Source organism: Medicago truncatula, chromosome 8 (assembly GCF_003473485.1).
Source record: "Medicago truncatula cultivar Jemalong A17 chromosome 8, MtrunA17r5.0-ANR, whole genome shotgun sequence".
Taxonomy (NCBI): Eukaryota; Viridiplantae; Streptophyta; class Magnoliopsida; order Fabales; family Fabaceae; genus Medicago; species Medicago truncatula.
This window is the reverse complement of record NC_053049.1, coordinates 14,188,697-14,205,843: the sequence shown is the minus strand read 5'-3', so window position 1 is coordinate 14,205,843 and position 17,147 is coordinate 14,188,697. Positions and strand designations below refer to the sequence as shown.

The following is a 17,147-nucleotide window of genomic DNA, read 5'->3' as shown; positions in this document are numbered from 1 at the left end:
TTTTGCTCTCCAAATGTATACTCAATATTGTTATTATTCTTGTATTTAAAGCTTTATTGAGATTTGAAATGATATTGACAAATACTTTTGAATCTAGGAGTAGAATAACAATCTATCTAAGTTTTCATTCTATACATAGATGTTAATCTTTGATAATCACTTTTAATCTAGAACTTAATGCTTTTAGATCAATTAATAGATTGGGAAATCATCGATTAAATGATCCAATCGATTTTGTGATCATTTAAATAGTTTGGAAAATCGACATTTAAACAATCCCTTAGAAATAACGCTATCATTTGAACATGAATGGTATTGTTGAGTGATTGTGATAATATCACTTAAAAAGCTAGAATCCGTTATTTGATCGAGAGGTTGCAGTTGTTACGCTTGGTTGAGTGTCTCTGACCCCAAGCGAAATAGCCCTATCTCTACTCGATTTACTTTTATGTCAAATAGTTAAAATAGTTTTACACAAACAAACTTTTATACCCAAACACTTAATATGATAAATGATGTTGAATTGCTTAAGATATACGCAACTCCCTGCGGAAACGATCCTATTATACTCACTTGTAAATAGTTTTATGACATGTAAAAATCTTACATCAGGGATGATGCACACGCCATGAATAACAATAAGTCAACAATTTATGGAACAAAAGTCTAACTTTCCATTCAAAGATAATGTGTGGAAGGATAAATAGGATAAAACAAAGGTTTAAGATTTTGAGGAGTATATATGAGTATATGACACACAAGTGATTCTTGTTGTAAAGTTCACAAACCAAAGTGATTTTTCTTTTATTTGTCTCACTCATTTTGCAAATGGAATGTAAAGAGAAACACAAGTAAGGGGAGACTGAACGAGGCATGACGTGTACCATGCCACTGGTTTCACCACTGTAGTCTATCTAATTTAGCCAAGAATGAGTTGCCTTCGAATTACAGCATCATGAGTTGGATGAGGCAAAGCCCTTCATCTTCACCTGCAATACATGTGAGACGTGTAAGAATTGAAATATATTCAACTAAACCTTACTGTCATGTACTCCCCCATCTCATATTATTTCCCTTTTAAGTAGTATTTAGTTGTTAGAAAATGGAGCAGACGAGAATAATTACTATTTTCTAGTATCAAGTTTATAATATCTACCTCGTGCGGTATGAGGGTCATTTAATAGCACCATTTGATTCCCTCTTTTTACCAAAGAAGTCACCCTCCTGTTTTCCATTTGCCTGTGAATGACATAGTGCTGTAAAGCCATTTCCATCATGGTAACCGATGTTGAAACCCTGCATTTTGTGCATGTGCTGCGACACATTAGATGAGCCTTGATTCTCATTGTTGGTACCCGATGTTGTGCCAGTATTGTTGCCTTTTTCTAGAGCGGCATTAGAATCGTTGTGTTCGGGCTTTTTTGTATTGAGAAAACGGCCGCCATTTCCCCTTGCCCTTCTCAAAGCATGTTGGTGACGGGATTCATGAAGATATGGCTGTTATAAATGAATGATACAGCTGTGATTATGATCAATTCTACACAAATGGAAAAGCAGTAATACATATTTATACTAGTACTAGAGTCCTAATCTTCATTAAATAAGAAAACAAATAACGATAAAATATAGAAACCATTCCTAAGGGATATATTTTACATATTTCTTAATATAAACTCTTGAGGACTGAGGTGCCTTTTCCAAACTGCTTAATCTTTTAGAGAAGTAGGTTTTGGATACCAACAGATGCACAAATATGATAGTCAAGTATTAAACACAATGAATTTTAACTTTACAGCCATTTTTTCATCATATCAGTGATGATGCTGTAGATATCAGTCATACCTTTCTAACTTTAATAACTTTCTTTTCAAGTTCAGCCTTAGCGCGCGACTGTCTTCGTCTCAAAATACCATGATACTGCTTTGCATTGACATACACAGGCTCCTCTTCCATTTTAAGTGGCAAAAGCATTCTAGCATGATGCATTTGGTATAGCTGAGGATTCATCTAGCATAATGCCAATAGCTGTTAGGACTCGAGTAAATTAGCAACAGAGCAGTATTAACTATTAAGAACATTAAAAGACTGATAGGCCCATAAAAATAAAAAAACGTCTTGGACAAAAAAAGGAAGAGAGGTATAATTTAAATTTAGATGTGAAAGTCCACAGAGAGGGAAACAAGGTAATGAGGGAAACAAGAGAGACAAAGCTTACAGCTAAAGATACATTCAAGCTTATTGTTACAACTAAGTACAAACATGGTCAAATTACTTCAAACTGAATGAGTGACTAGTTGTATATTCTCAATAGTTTAGTTCATAAAACAAAAAAATATACATAAATATATATAAATTATAGTCCGAAAAAACTAACTACAAATATTACTATGAACATTAATCTACACACAATTAAGAACATGCAATCAATCAATACATAATATTTTTTTATTACCAAAATAAGAATTCATATTACACACTAAGAAACCCAGGTGCATAGTAGAGTACAGATACATAATGATTGTACAGAGACATTCACATTATTTATTGCTCAAGTTACTAATAAACAAATACTATCAGTAGTCAATATATGATGATTACAATTTTTTTAAAACTGTAATCATAACAAGTACGCATAGCTACATAATTTCTACCTACCTATATCAGCACATATTCTTATACTATGAATCGGTCAGAAAAAACATACAATTGTTTGTTTTTAGTTAGTAAGACATATCAAACATGTATCATGATTCATATCTAGATGACAATTGTTTCTTTAGTTAGTAAGAAGTACAAAAAAATTATCTGAGAAATATCGATGAAAGTATCTTTAAAAGTAATGTAATTTTTTATCGGATATTTTTTCGGTATGTAACGGATAGTATCAGATGTGCATCAGTATTGAATATGTGCCGGACACCGATAATCTTCTATTTCTGAAGCATCTGGGCTTCATAGATTACACACATATTCACTTTATGAACTATTTTATCATTACAACATATTTGTAAGTTTTTTTTCAAACAAACATATTTGCTGAGAGTATTTGTAATAATTATAAATATTAATATGCCATATCCTTGCAAGGAATAGATGAATAAGCTGATTGTATTTTATGTTGTGAATAAGCCTATCATGCGCAGATATAGATGCACACAATATCTATCCTAGACACCAAACACAAGAAGTAAACAAATTATCTTTCCAATGAATGAAAAGAAGGTAAGTTCCGGTCTATAGATTAAAAAAGAGACTAAATCAAGTAAGTTTGATTTTCAATCACATCGACATAGCAATATTTTAATAGCATACCATAGCTTGTTGTCCATACGCATTCAAGATTTGACCGAATTGTGCGTTTGAATAAGGAGATGTTAAAACCTGTAACCAGATATGACAAAAGTTCACCATGATGTGTACATATCTTGGAAAAATGTAATGTTAAAGGTCTTACAATCGAATGACCAACAAGTTCCCTCTGCGAATTTGGATAAAGGTGTTTGTCCATGCTAGCTGTGGTTGAGGACAGGGTGTGTTTGATGTTTCGGTGCTCCTTGGCAACGTCCCCGCCTGAGACCAATAAGACATTTTTTTCATGAATATTAAATGCATATACAATGACAATACATGTAAAGAGACACATTAAGTTTGTGATTGTGAATTCTCAATCTATCATTCAAAATTCATCATTGAAGACACAATTCTCTCACTTTGAACACAACTAGAATATCATTTAGAGGGAAATTTCCTTCGAAAAGTTACTTGTGTCATCTATAAGCTTCCATTGATTATAAACAATCATAGTAAATAAGGGGGTAAAATGCTTAATGTTATATGTTCATTAAGATGAAAAAGTCCAATTGGTTTGACAAATGACAAATCTAGATACCAAAATGCAAATGGCCTAAAATTATGTCAACGTAATCTATCAAAACCTATGAAGTACTGATACTCCTAGGATTAGGCGTGTCCGACACCGGACACGCGTCAGTGTCCGACACCGACACAGACACGACACCTATGATTACTCTAAATTATATCATTTTCTCAAATTATTATTTGTGTCGGTGTTCGGTGTCCGTGCTTCATAGATCAAAACAGATAAATTACTACAGCTTACACAAGCATGCTGGCTGATGCAAATAGTTAGAATTAAAAAAGATGTGTGTGCAAAAGGAAGTAATAACAAAAATACATTATGATTTATAAACAAGAAAAAGTTTGAAGAGGCATAAAAATACAGACACCTGAGTTATCAGTTAAAGAAAGTGAAGGAGAAACCAAAGGCTCTGAATGTGTGACATCATTCATGATTGAACCATTTAGCTGATCAGCTGAAGATGGTTTGGAGCCATTTTCAAGCCACCAAGGCTGATGATGAGAGTAAATGGAAGATGGCAACTGAACCTGCTCACTATGCTCTATTCTCCAATCATCAGTTTCTGGTTTCCCTGGCATCCTTTCACAGCTTTTTCCTTTGAACCAAACAAAGATACAACAAATTCCAAATCACAAGAAACATAATCAAATTATATTAAAAATAAATAAAAATAAATAATTGTTTGAACATTTACCCTTACTCAGATAAGCTCAAAAACACTTGAGCTCTGTGAAGCACGAATACAGACACGACACGGACACGCCGACACTGCTAATAATTTGAGAAAATCACATAATTGAGTGTAATTATATGTGTCGGTGTCGGACACTTGTCGGCTAATATAAGAAGTGTCCGTGCTTCATAGCTTGAGCTTGATCAAGCTCTGTGTTCTTAAGCTTAGAAATTGAATACCAAAGTATGAAAACAAAGTGATTACTACACAGCCCTTTTTCATTTACTTGAATGAAAACTCAAAACTCAAATTTTATTTTTCTATCACTTTGATGCAAACCAAATATACATACTTAACAGAAAATTCTCATTTTTTCATAAAGGAAAACAAAAACATGCAAACAGAGAAACACCATTTACAAAATTGTGGTCAAATTTGAATCAAAACTATAGATTTGGTGATTTAAAAGCATAAAGTTAGAAACTTTAGAAGAACTTACTATTGGAAGGTTTGGTTTTCAGAAGCTGAGTTGCATTGAGGTCAGACTATTTCTCTCTCTCTCTCTCTCTCTCTTTCTATGTTATTATTAGCAGAGACAATGAAGCATCATTACATTGAATTTGAATTGAAGAGAATATAAGAATAACAAGGAATCAAAAAACAAATTATATTATTTTATTTAATAAAAACTTAGATTTTTAATTTTTTTATAAAAATTAGGAAATGAGTATTAATTTAAGTGATATATGAATGAGCATTTTAAATCATTTTTCAAAAGGTTGGTTTTAGCTAAGAGAAATAATATTTGAACAATCAAAATTTACAATTTATTTGACAACTATATAAAAAAATATTATTTATAATTGTTGATTTGATTCAAGAAAAGATAAAAAATATATATATATAAAAATGAAATTGTATCTATACAGTATATAAATACGCTGTTGAAGAACTAAATTGTTGTCCAAATAACATTTTTTTATTGAAATGCACAAACAACTGCATCTTAAAGGTGCTAGACCTAACAATATAAACTTTAATTAAATTTCTAATTTCTAATAGAACAATCAGCTTTAAAAAAAATACATAATATTGTCAATTAAATTAGGTACAATCAGTCTTATAGTCTTATATTATGTATTTTTTTTCTTCAAATAGAGTGTTTTTGTGTGCTACAACAAAGACTAATTCTTTTAGCTTAGTATATATGATCATAATAGATGATAAAATTCTCGTTAAAAGATTCAATATTGTTATATTATTATAGCTGAATTCAACCTCATGATCTTTGATTGTCAAAAAAAAAAAAACCTCATGATCTTTGATTAACCTCATGTTCTAATTTCTCTTGGTTTTACATTATGTATGTATTTTGTTTGCAATATTTTCTTCTCTCGTATTATTTGTTTTTCATCCACACTTGCTTGTATGAATAATCTTAGTTGGTTGGTTTTGTTTTGTTTTGAGAAAATGAAAATGCAAGAAATATATTTTATTATTTTCTACTTCACGCAAAGGTCTTTGTCCTTGTCGGAGAAAACCAAAATAAAATATGTAACCTTAATTACCTAATTTAATTGAGTGTAATGTAAGAACAATGATGTGTTGACAAAAATGGTCCCTCTTATCTCATTTTCTTTACTTTACTTTACTTTAGAATGTGACCTCAACAGAAACATTGTTTAACAAGTTTGTCAATCCTTATCCTTGTGTTTCCTAGTACAACATAAAATATATATGGAATATGACGAATGCATCACATGGATAACAATAAATAAATAATGATATTTTAAAATTCATTTTTTATTTTTAATGTGTTGTCTTAGATGTAAGTTTTACGCCGTTATCATTAATTAATATACTTGCTTATTTCGTTTAACCATCTTTTTGTTTTAAAAATTGAGTTAAATAAGAAACGACAACTATGTTTAATCTATTAGCACTAAGTTAATGTCACTTGTGTTGTGTCATGCTTCTAATCTAATCTAATCTAAATATTAAGAAAGTTATGTTATAGTGAAAAAGTAAACTAAGAATTTTGTTATTAGAAGTGGGGTTTAGCTGCCAAAAGGATTTTTTTTAATGGTGCCAAAAGGATGGTTGTCACTTGTGATTAATTTTCTAAAAAAGTATAAGTTTTACATTGCATTTGGAGTTATCTATTAAGACATCATTTCATTAAATTCTTACATATAAATGATGCATGTTGAACTTCGTGTAACAATAGATTGCTCAAAATGGCGTCATAATTAGAAATATGTCTAAAAGAGTGTATGTTGAAAAATTGCTCTAATGTTATAATGCAATATTGAGTTTGACGGGTGGGAGACTACACTAGAGGCTATGGCAAGATGTGGAAGTAAGTTGAGTTTAATAAGACTTTCGTTTAACATGTCTGATGTATTCTAAAAGCTGAGTCTTTAGCTAGAAATGTTAACTACTACACTTAATAAAGATCTTTGTAAACCTAATCTGACCTTATTAACATGTTAAGTTAGAGTTTTTTTAATCAAAAAATAAGGTCAAACTTATTCTTCAATTTCTTGTCTCAAGCCATGACTTCTTGTGATACTGGTCACACTTTTGTTCATATTGGTTGAATTGGAAACTAAAGCATCATATGGATATTGATATGGACCTTATTATTAATTAGACTATAGGATTCAAGATGATGTGGCAATATAAATTTAATCTATTTAAAGGTTTTGTCTTGACGCCACAAATCTAACAAGTTGCTGAAAAATCACCCGTAATACTCCCTACGGTCACTATTATAAATAAATATTGACCTTTTTAGGTTCATTCAATAAATGATGTATGTAGTTTATATGTAGACTAAATACATCATTTATTGAATGAATTTAAAAAGTAAATTTTTGCTTATAATAGTGACCGAATGGAGTAGCAAAGAAAGTTTATACGTGGCTATTGTCAATGTGGCCACCAAGGGGATGCATCATTCATTACTATGATAACCCGTACCCTTCAAAGTCACTGATGTATTATTACAAATGGCACCAAAAGAATGATCAAAATAAGAATTTGGTGGAACGATGGCACATTTCTTAAGAGTTATCTTGGCATTCAAAAAAGTTATTAATAGTACAGTACTAGTAGTATGGTCATGTAGTTCAGCGACAAGCCAACAAACAAGCATAGAATGAAGGAAAGGAATTAAAAGTTAAAACAGTACGTGGTAGACTTCTCTTCTAATCAACTGCAATCGCCAGTCATTGCAATCATGATTTTGAATTGATTTTAACTTGCAATTTTGTGACAAAGTGACTTTGAACACAACTTGGGAATGTCCAAACTACGTGTATGTAAATCATTTCAAAAGTTGAAACTACAAAAAAATACCCTCAAAGAGGGTACAAGAAACAACAAACCCCGGCATCAAACATTTGATGAATGGTCATTTTTCACCATATTTTATTAAAGCTCAATAAATGGATAATTTTAAAACAAAGCCCAGAACATGGAACAGATCCTTCTACTTCGCATATTTATAACTGCGATTACAAGGAGATATAAATATAATATATAGTAAACTGTACAGAATACAAGCTCCTAAGCATCCAGCATATGTTAAGCAATTATAGTGTGCACAATTTCGAAGGACTCCATAGGCTAAACAGAGTTTTGTCTCAAGCATCAATGGTCTCACCATATTCCTATATTATAGGCATCCACCTGCAGTACCCACTTGCTCCCAGCACTGTCTAACCTTTTTCCATCTTTCCCAGCTTTGGTCTCAAGATATACTTTTCAGATATAGCAATGAATCAGAGTAAAAAATCAGGGAAACATCCCCTCGAGAAACTCGTCTATGTTATCATCATCCTCGTCAATTTTATGATCACTGGATGACACCAACGCCCTCTTTCCTGAAAATACATGTTAAATAAAGTTTAAGCTCATAGCAGCAAATGTCAGAACAAAATTTTCAGAGTAGAAAAAGGATTTCCAAACATTTAAGTTAACTATTAAAAAGCAAGCCGAGCAGGCAAAATGTGCTTTCCTGTATTGGTAGACACCGTTTCACGTCATAATAGGAAAGATTTTACTTTTCTAACCAAACTCGCTTCCCATTAGACAATATTGTAAGTGACAACAAAAATAACCATGGAAGTTTGGCAAAGCATTACAAAAGATGCAAATACAGCAACAAAAGATAAAGCCAATAAAACCAATATAGTTGCAAAACTAGAAGAGACAACAACCTCATATGCCAAAGTCAATCACAACAACAAATAATTTCACGAAGAAAACAAGCACTGGTCATTCTAAATCTAGGCCTTCCTACTTCTTGCTAAAAGAAACGGCATACACTGCGTTGAATGGATTAATTACTTCATCAAGCGCAAAAATTGATGTGTTATTATTAATGCTTTGCATATATATTTTCATGAAGGAAAAAAAAAAATCAATTGCAAAACAATGAGTTTCCTGCAACAAAAAGAAATGATGAACCAAAAATAGAGTTTTTCATATCCTGATGTAAAATAGCCATAAAAATGTGACAACTCCGAACCTTTTCGTCTTCTCTCTTCACTTTCTTGGCTCTCATCTAGATCATCATCATCACTCTTTGAACGGCTCCTACAATTGAAAGGATTCAATTTATGTATTTTCATTCAATAAGTGAAAGAAGGGGTTGGGGGCAGCAATGTTCTCGATTCTCACCTCTTTCTTCTATCATGCTTTTGTTGTCTTTTTTCTAATTGCTCCTTCTCTTTCTGCCTCTTGTAGTTAAGTTTCCCTGCACATCTATTGAAAAATAACCAATAAATAAATAGAACAGAAATTTGATTTACTACCAGACAACCTTAAATTATTGAAAAACTGAAAACATGTAAAACCCTCGATAATGACTTGAAAGGAGACACTCTCAATCAAAGAGATGAATAACCTCAACTTTTTAAAAAGGATTCTCCTAAATAAGCATATTGGCAGTTTATTATAAATCAAATCGAAGACAATTATTACTGAAAGAATCACTTTCAAAAGAATCAGCCTCAAGTTTGGGAGTGATATGTCAACTGCCCAGGTAAAATTACTTCTTCAGGTATTGTTATAGAAACAAATTAATGGTGTCAAATTACAACAACAGTATATGGAAATGGTTTGTTTTTCAATAAATAATGATAAGATAACAAAACAACTTGTAATATTCTTGAGGTACCTACGTCAGCGAGTTTCAAAACCAATTTAATTCAACTAATACAGGAAATCTTACACTATTTCTAGATCCGATCCCATGGACTTGCATTATCATATTTTTAATTTTGATTGAAGGTAATTTAAGAAGCCAACGAGAGATTCATTTTTTTATGGAATCTTACAGCAGAAATGTTTTAAGAATAATACATTTCCAAAGTCCAGCAGATACTGATGTTTCCCAAGTCATGACCTTAAATGTGTTCCAATTTCATATAAACAAGTCGTGTTATATACAATAACCAAAAGAGGACCAAGCATTTGACAAATATGACGGGGAACCAGTATCCAGCAGGAAAATTGTAGAATGTAAACAAAGAAATTCAGTATAGAAGAGAAGGATTGATATTTGAATAACCCATAATTTGTTATACACATTTATGATACCAATGCTTAATTTCATCATCAAATGATTGATAATTGATATTAGTCACTTTACTAGAGGATATGGATTCATAAGAAAACAATGACATGGGCAACAAAACCGGTAATGTTTCATACTAACTCACCTCTCACATGCTACCAATTTAACTAGAGCTTGTTTGTTCTCTCCAGCTTCAAAGTAACAAAAGTTCACCTGTAACGTGAAGCAAATAAAGTGGAAACATGTAACGACATATATACAAATTATGAATCCTTGGCCCTCAAGTAGAGCTGAAGTTAGTCATAGAATGATCAATCAAGAGTAGTGTTTGAGAGAGAGAAAAAAGAGAAGCATATATGCTGAATATCGTGCATGAACTATATCACAAACTAAATCAATAAATATTGTAGCAAAGATCATTTTTATCTAATTATGAATTTACATGACAAACTGGAACTATAGACAGAGACGTAAACATATGTTTCCTAATAAATAACATAATGCATTCAAAAAACAGGGAAAACAACAATGATGCCCTTACCCACTAAATAGGGACAGCTTCATGGATTAACCACTGTAGTTTACATTATATCTAAAGCCTGATCTTCAGAAATAATAAGGGTTCTTCCTAGTGGTTTTTCCTAATGTTTGCTACATTCTTCACCTTCCCTTTTGATTGGGTTATCTTCAATCCATCTCCCTCTCCACCAGACTAGTCAAATAGATAAATTAATGGTAATGAAAAGAATACCTTACCTCATAGCTTGCTAATCCATCTTTCTCATTGCAATGCTTGTTACCGCATAAAAATTGGCCTGCAAAATTATGTGATACGTTAACTTTACAATTGAATAGGATTCTAAATCATATAACAAATTAAAGACAGCTCGCACTACCTCTGCAACTATGCAGTTAGAATAGGACAGGTCAATGAAAAATATAGGATTCTAGCTTGTGCAAGCATGATCTACAGCAAAAGTCTATATGTCCCTCCAGAGTTAAGTTTTAAATTGTCTGTAGACAATGTTTATGAAGAAAATTAAAAATTGGAATTGGAATAATTTGTACAAGTTCAACACTTAAGTATCTTGGGTGACCCTCATAGGAAATGACAAGGAAATAGATGTAAACCATGGGATTCATGTGGATGGATGATATTAAGAAGTTCTTTCCGTTAAATTCTATTTGCATATGAAAAATAGGTCAACTCAACATAAATTTTACTAAAACAGATGTTAACTATGAGTTTAATGGATGAACTTCTTTGCGTAACAGTTTAATTTAGACTACAGAGAGAACAAATCTAAAAAGCATTTGTTTTATGAAATAGTTCTAGTTAAACATGGAATGGAGGCAAGCGAGTCATAATTAAGCAAAACTAGTCAGTGAAAGAATAACCAATACCCTTGCCAGACATGACTTCCTTCTCTGTTCTCCATCTGAGACCAATCTACAAAATTAAGCAATTTATCAGCATAAAACCGTGAAAGATATAATCTGCATAAAATGAGATCTCAGACTACAAAAAAAAAAAAAAAAGGTATGGGGAAATTGAAAAATCACAAGGTTCAAAATTACTTAAAGGTGCAATATTTAGCTAACGACCAAAAAAAAAAATTCTAAATGCAACGAGTGACTACCTTACCACTCTTGTACTGCGACATGTCAGCAAGACAGTATCTTAAAAGGATTTAAGGCAACCAGAAAATAAGTAATACTAAATTTTGATAGAGTATAATTAGAATACATCCCCTATATTTGTGTATCAAAAGCAATTTCAATGACAACTTTATATATCCTTTCTGACCTTTCATATAAGCCATTTTAGATAAAATATTTTATGTACGAACAAATTCAGTGAATGGAAAGCAAAATCTAGTAAACAGAGCTTTCTAAATTTGCGTTGCAATGCATTAGCTCTTACATGTGGACTCCTCCAACTAATTAAACCAAATCTATAATAAAAACCCAATGCCAATATCACATAAGTATAAAAACAGGGTGATATTTTTGGTCCCAATGATCAAAATTAGGCAAATGTTGATTCTGATCACTATAAAAAATTATAAATTTTTAGTTTGTGCCTTTAACCAGATAGTGTCTTCAGTCCTGAAAAAAATACAAAAGTTGTGTTTTAAATCTCCTAATAATAGGCTATAAACACTATTTTTGTTAAAAACATGGATTAAATGAATAAATTGTTTATAACACCAAAATCAACGTTTGCCCAATTTCTAGGAACTAAAAATACTGGTAACACTAACAAAGGAATAAAGAAATCAATACTCCTCGATATAAATATTTTTAGTAAAAAAATGAATTGTGCAAAGGATACTCCTTAAAAAGCTTAGCATAATAACGCTTCACCAGCCTTTGCTCCCATGATGGATCCATATCATCTTCCTCTGAACGTATAAATCTTGCAAAACGTTTGGATAAACAACATTAAAATTCTGACACAGAAACAGACAAGTTGATAGAAAAGATGGCAAGGAAGAAAGGCAAAGTATTTTTCCAATAATAAAAGATATTCATATGGAAGCTCCAAAGGGATCCTGAGTAGGGTGGACAATTTACTCATATTCGTGATTTCAATAGTCATGCCATGGGGTTCTGGTTTTTTTTTTCTTTCTTTCTTTCTTACACACACACACACACATAAGCGTGTTTTTCTATTTCTACGCAAAGCTATATTCACAAGTGTGCCAAATAAAATACTCAAAAGATCCCGATTTTTCTCTTATAGCAAGGTCAAACGTCTCATACAAAGTTTGCAGAATGCATGAAATTGTACTATATACCAAAGGAAAACCCAACAGGCTACAAGAGATGGCTAATGGTATCAATAATGAAAATGGAAAGTGAGGATGATAATTAAAATATAAAAGAAAATTATGACATGCTTATCTTACATATGATAAGTTTTGTGTTACAAAAGAGGAAAAATAAGACAAAATTAAGGAATATAGTGCATGAAATTGGCACCAGGGTTATCCTACAATACGGCGAGATAACAAGCTTACCTATATCCCTCTCTTAGCGTGTCTTTATCTGTTTTAATGGGCAACTTTAAGGTTGAAGGTTTTTCTTCTTTCCCATAGAAAGTAACTGTAGGCACGATAAATTAATCTTAGAAGAATTGATCGGTTGAATATAATAGTACAGCTAAACGAAATTCACAGTAAGCTGAAATATCATGGAAATCTGATTCTGAGATATTTTCTAACAGTACCAAGATGGTAAAAGGAACTTGAAGCATTTTTAACTGAGCATTATTGCAATCAACTACAATATGATAAAAACTTCGGTCAAAACAAGACATGAATGACAACGGCATGAACAATAAAAGTCCTTTTTCAATGTGGACAACCAAATCCTGAAGGCCATTTGAATCAAATCTCAGTATATTATCTCTCCATCAGACTTCTGACAGATCACAAAAAATGAAAAACAAAATACCAAGCCCAAGGAAAGTAATTTAAGCATCCCATCACAAACCCATTACCAAATTGTATCTATTATTAACCAATCTTTTTGTTCTTGAATTGGTGGAACTAGATAAAAAAAATAAAAAATAAATAAAAAAATAAAAAAAATCACATGCATGTTTAATAGCAAGGGGTTGTTTGAATTTCCGGATGACTGTAGCCTCCTTCCTTTTCCTTAATGGAGAAGACTGTTCATCATCCATTTACTTTAGGACATTAAGACTAACCAAATCAATAGCTCAAAATTTGATTAATCCTTATTGTCCATTCCCAAACAATGAAAAAATAAAAAATAAAAAATGGCATCCGAAAAAACAGTTAGAATGACATCATTTGAAACATGTCTGAAACAATTAAGCATTTTTTTCTTTCTTTCTGAGATTACAGTAACCAATGAAATCGGTTCAAAAACAATCTAAAGCACATTTTGCATTTGAAAAGAAAGAGGTAAATGATATTCACCGTAATCATTGATAAACTTTTTGTGGCGATCATATGCATTGAGGCCAAGAATATGTGCTTGATACTGCCTGCAATAAGAATTAGAATGAGAAAAAAGTTAGGTTTTAACGAAGAATGAAGAAGGGGTGAATGAAAAGGAACGGAACGCACTGTTTTCTCTCTTCTCTGTCGAATATCGTTGATTTCAGAGATCCCAACGATGTCATGCTGAATGAAGAAGAAGAAGAAGAAGGAGCTACGATCAGATTTTGGGAACTAGGGTTTGTGAATTGATTGGGAAAGAACACGATTAAATGGTGTTCATTTTTTCATTCCTCTCTTCGATTCTACCAAAAAAATTAGATTTTTCTGCTGGTTATACATACAAGTAAGGGATTAACGAAAATACCCTTGTCTTATTTTCAATTTTTCAACTATTTTATTTTAGCGTGCTTAAAAAAAAAAAATCACTACTTAAACTAGTGGTGTTATAAGGAGTTGATTTCTTCTTGTCAATAGAGATAATGTATTGTAATATATGTAGAAGTTGAAGTTAAAATATTCAATTGTTCACTTATTTATATCAACACAAGATGGTATGGTATATTTAGAGTATCTACGAAATCTGAGATTTTTTTAGCAAAAATGATATCTTCTTTCTCTATAATCGTATATTTTCGGTAACAAAATCATTATATCGATGGCTCTCCGGCGTTGTGGTTTCAGGCATTTTTCTCGATTCTAGGAGCTTTTCGCAACTCATTTAATTTGATTCATCATCTACTGAGCTTTCTCATTGGGTTTTTCCGTTTTCTCACCGATATGGTTCTTTCTTCACTGAAGTTCCTTAGGTGCCTTTCGCTAACTTGGTCTTTGGTAGCGTTATCTTACGTTTCTCGGTGGCTTCGAAGTCTCGTATGGTGTCATGATTTATCCTTGTACCTTTCTAGGATCGTCGGCGTCGAACCTTTACATAAATTGGTTCTCAAGCATGTTTGTCATGGTTTGTCAAGGTCTTCTTCAAGTAAAACCTTTGAACAAACTGTTTCTCAAGCATATGACTTTCCTCTGAGCCACCTTCCTCCTAAGGTTATGCTAGGAGACACAATGAGTGTGAAAATTACCCAATATGAGTTCGGCTTAATAATTGGGCTTTTTCCACTTCAAAGTAGCAAAAAGCAGTTTTTACTCACATTTGCCACACTTGAGAAGCTCAAGTATTAATCTTTCCAGACTTGGGGTGCATGGGCATGCTTGGGCGCATGGTCCACGTGCGCCCCAGTGGGTTTTTGCTTCCATATAAAATGTGTTAGGACTTGAAAACAAAATTCATCCATTTGTAAAGTCTTATGAGGCCTCTTGAATCTTCAATCATGCTCTTCCCAACGTCTTCGCAAGTCTTCAGATGTCTTGCTTTATCGAGTTGCATGATTTATTTGTGAATTACATCAAAACACCTTAGAATTGTTATGTTTTGGGAAAAGTATAATTATATGACTAAAATATAGAAAACATTACAAATGTCCCGAAATCATAAGCAATTGCTCTAATACTCCACTATTATGGATGAAAAGCATACTGAAAATGACTGAAAAACATGCAAAGAATAACGTAAGATTACTTGTCATCACAATGCCAAACTTAAATTGTTGCCTGTCCTCAGGTAACGAAAGAAAATAAATTTTATTCTTTGCATTTTTTCTTCAGAAAAACATACCTTTCTCAAGAGTTTGCTCAGATCGTCATCTTGACCTATTTACATACTTACTTACTTACCAATTTCCATCCAAACGGGACATGCTTAGAGAAGATAGCTCATACTCTCAACCACACTCTTTTCTATGATACATGTATCTATCTCCTAAAGGATACGTGTATGTATCTCCTAAAGCTAGTAGGGTTGGTCACAACATTTGCCCAATCCAATCGTCACATGAATGTACCTTATTGTAAATTTGAAACAATTCTAAACAGACAATCAAGATCATACTATATACACACTTTGAGGTCTTTCAGGGTTGTAACGTGGCTTAGGGTAAGGTGGCATATATTTGAGATAGTAGACTAACATATAAACTTGGAGTTAGATTATCAACCTAAGGATTCCTACTAAACATTGAAGTGTTACAAACCCTTCTTCCTTGAATCAAACAAGATGGATACTAAGTAGAACTATTTATCTTTTCATTTTCAAGATACGACATTTTTTTAAGAGACCAAAAGTTGTATTTCCCGTGTTTGGAAAGTCTCATACGGTAGGAGATCTAAAGAGATCATGCATCGTAGTTTAAGTCGTCATACATTTAGTAGAAGGCTTGTCAAGTCATAAAAAAAAAATGGTAGTAGTGTACATAATCTTGAAAGAGTGGTAGGTTGGTATATATTTTTTTTAATAATAATTGTACAGTGGTAAAAAGCCTAGTTGGGAGGGCTCAAAATTGTTATGAGATAAATTGTACGGTGGTAAAAAGCCTAGCTGAGAGGGCTCAGAATTGTTATGAGATAAGACTCGAGGAAATGAATGAAGTTTGTTTATTAAAGATAGAATGGAAATTAAGAAGCGGGGAGCAATCTCTCTGGTGCAATGTTTTCCGAGGAAAATATGATAGAAGAAATACTCCATCCATTTCAAAATATAAGTAAAATTCACTTTTTAGGTTTATTTATTTAATGATGTATGTGGTTCAGAATATGAACCACATACATCTTTGAATGAATGAATCTAAAAAATAAATTTTACTTATATTTTGAAACGGAGGGAGTATGAATATGGACATGGTGGTTGGTGGCCAAATCGATTGAAATCACAATTGATGACATTTAGTCCAACCTCGACTAAATTCTTATCCCATCAACGGTTCCAATCATCCAATTTATAATGTCCCATTTTTCTATTAATTTGTTTAATAATAAAATCAAATTTTGAATGAGTCGTAGTAAGAATTCTTGCTATATTAAACGAGTCATCCTAACTCCTAAGATAACTAAGAATTATTCTTATATTAAATGAGTAATACTGACTAATGGTTTTGGACCATAGTTAATGAAACCACATAAGTAAATTTTGTATTGAAAATAACT

General features: G+C 32.1%; 2 protein-coding genes across 3 annotated transcripts; both read right to left on the bottom strand.

Moving 5' to 3' along the window:
• Positions 1-650: 650 nt before the first annotated feature.
• LOC25501058 (nuclear transcription factor Y subunit A-4) lies at positions 651-5,164 on the bottom strand. Of its 2 annotated transcripts, none has more exons than XM_024771874.1 (7): positions 5,053-5,164; positions 4,248-4,475; positions 3,455-3,570; positions 3,313-3,381; positions 1,843-2,007; positions 1,157-1,497; positions 651-989 (listed from the first exon to the last, which is right to left on the bottom strand). In XM_024771874.1, exons 2-6 carry the CDS (start codon positions 4,456-4,458, stop codon positions 1,174-1,176), a joined length of 885 nt encoding a protein of 294 aa, XP_024627642.1. In that variant the 5' UTR covers positions 4,459-4,475; positions 5,053-5,164; the 3' UTR covers positions 651-989; positions 1,157-1,173. The 2 variants fall into 2 exon arrangements, with proteins under 2 accessions (XP_024627642.1, XP_013445060.1); XM_013589606.3 differs by lacking the exon at positions 5,053-5,164 and adding an exon at positions 4,575-4,651 and having other exon boundaries at positions 752-989.
• A 2,792-nt stretch (positions 5,165-7,956) lies between these two features.
• LOC25501057 (protein FRA10AC1) lies at positions 7,957-14,452 on the bottom strand. The gene is made up of 11 exons (XM_013589605.3): positions 14,238-14,452; positions 14,088-14,155; positions 13,161-13,245; positions 12,473-12,556; positions 11,778-11,817; positions 11,542-11,587; positions 10,894-10,952; positions 10,283-10,350; positions 9,240-9,323; positions 9,088-9,155; positions 7,957-8,440 (listed from the first exon to the last, which is right to left on the bottom strand). Exons 1-11 carry the CDS (start codon positions 14,291-14,293, stop codon positions 8,352-8,354), a joined length of 747 nt encoding a protein of 248 aa, XP_013445059.1. The 5' UTR covers positions 14,294-14,452; the 3' UTR covers positions 7,957-8,351.
• Positions 14,453-17,147: the final 2,695 nt, after the last annotated feature.

Coding starts and splice junctions, on each gene's coding strand:
- LOC25501058 (XM_024771874.1), bottom strand. CDS start 4,458: ATGCCAGGGAAACCAGAAACTGATGATTGGAGAATAGAGCATAGTGAG. Junction 3,382..3,454: donor AACTTGTTGGTCATTCGATT/GTAAGACCTTTA, acceptor ATCTGGTTACAG/GTTTTAACATCTCCTTATTC. Junction 2,008..3,312: donor CGTATGGACAACAAGCTATG/GTATGCTATTAA, acceptor GCATTATGCTAG/ATGAATCCTCAGCTATACCA.
- LOC25501057 (XM_013589605.3), bottom strand. CDS start 14,293: ATGACATCGTTGGGATCTCTGAAATCAACGATATTCGACAGAGAAGAG. Junction 11,818..12,472: donor TATGCTAAGCTTTTTAAGGA/GTATCCTTTGCA, acceptor AATCCTTTTAAG/ATACTGTCTTGCTGACATGT. Junction 10,953..11,541: donor GGAAGTCATGTCTGGCAAGG/GTATTGGTTATT, acceptor ATAATTTTGCAG/GCCAATTTTTATGCGGTAAC.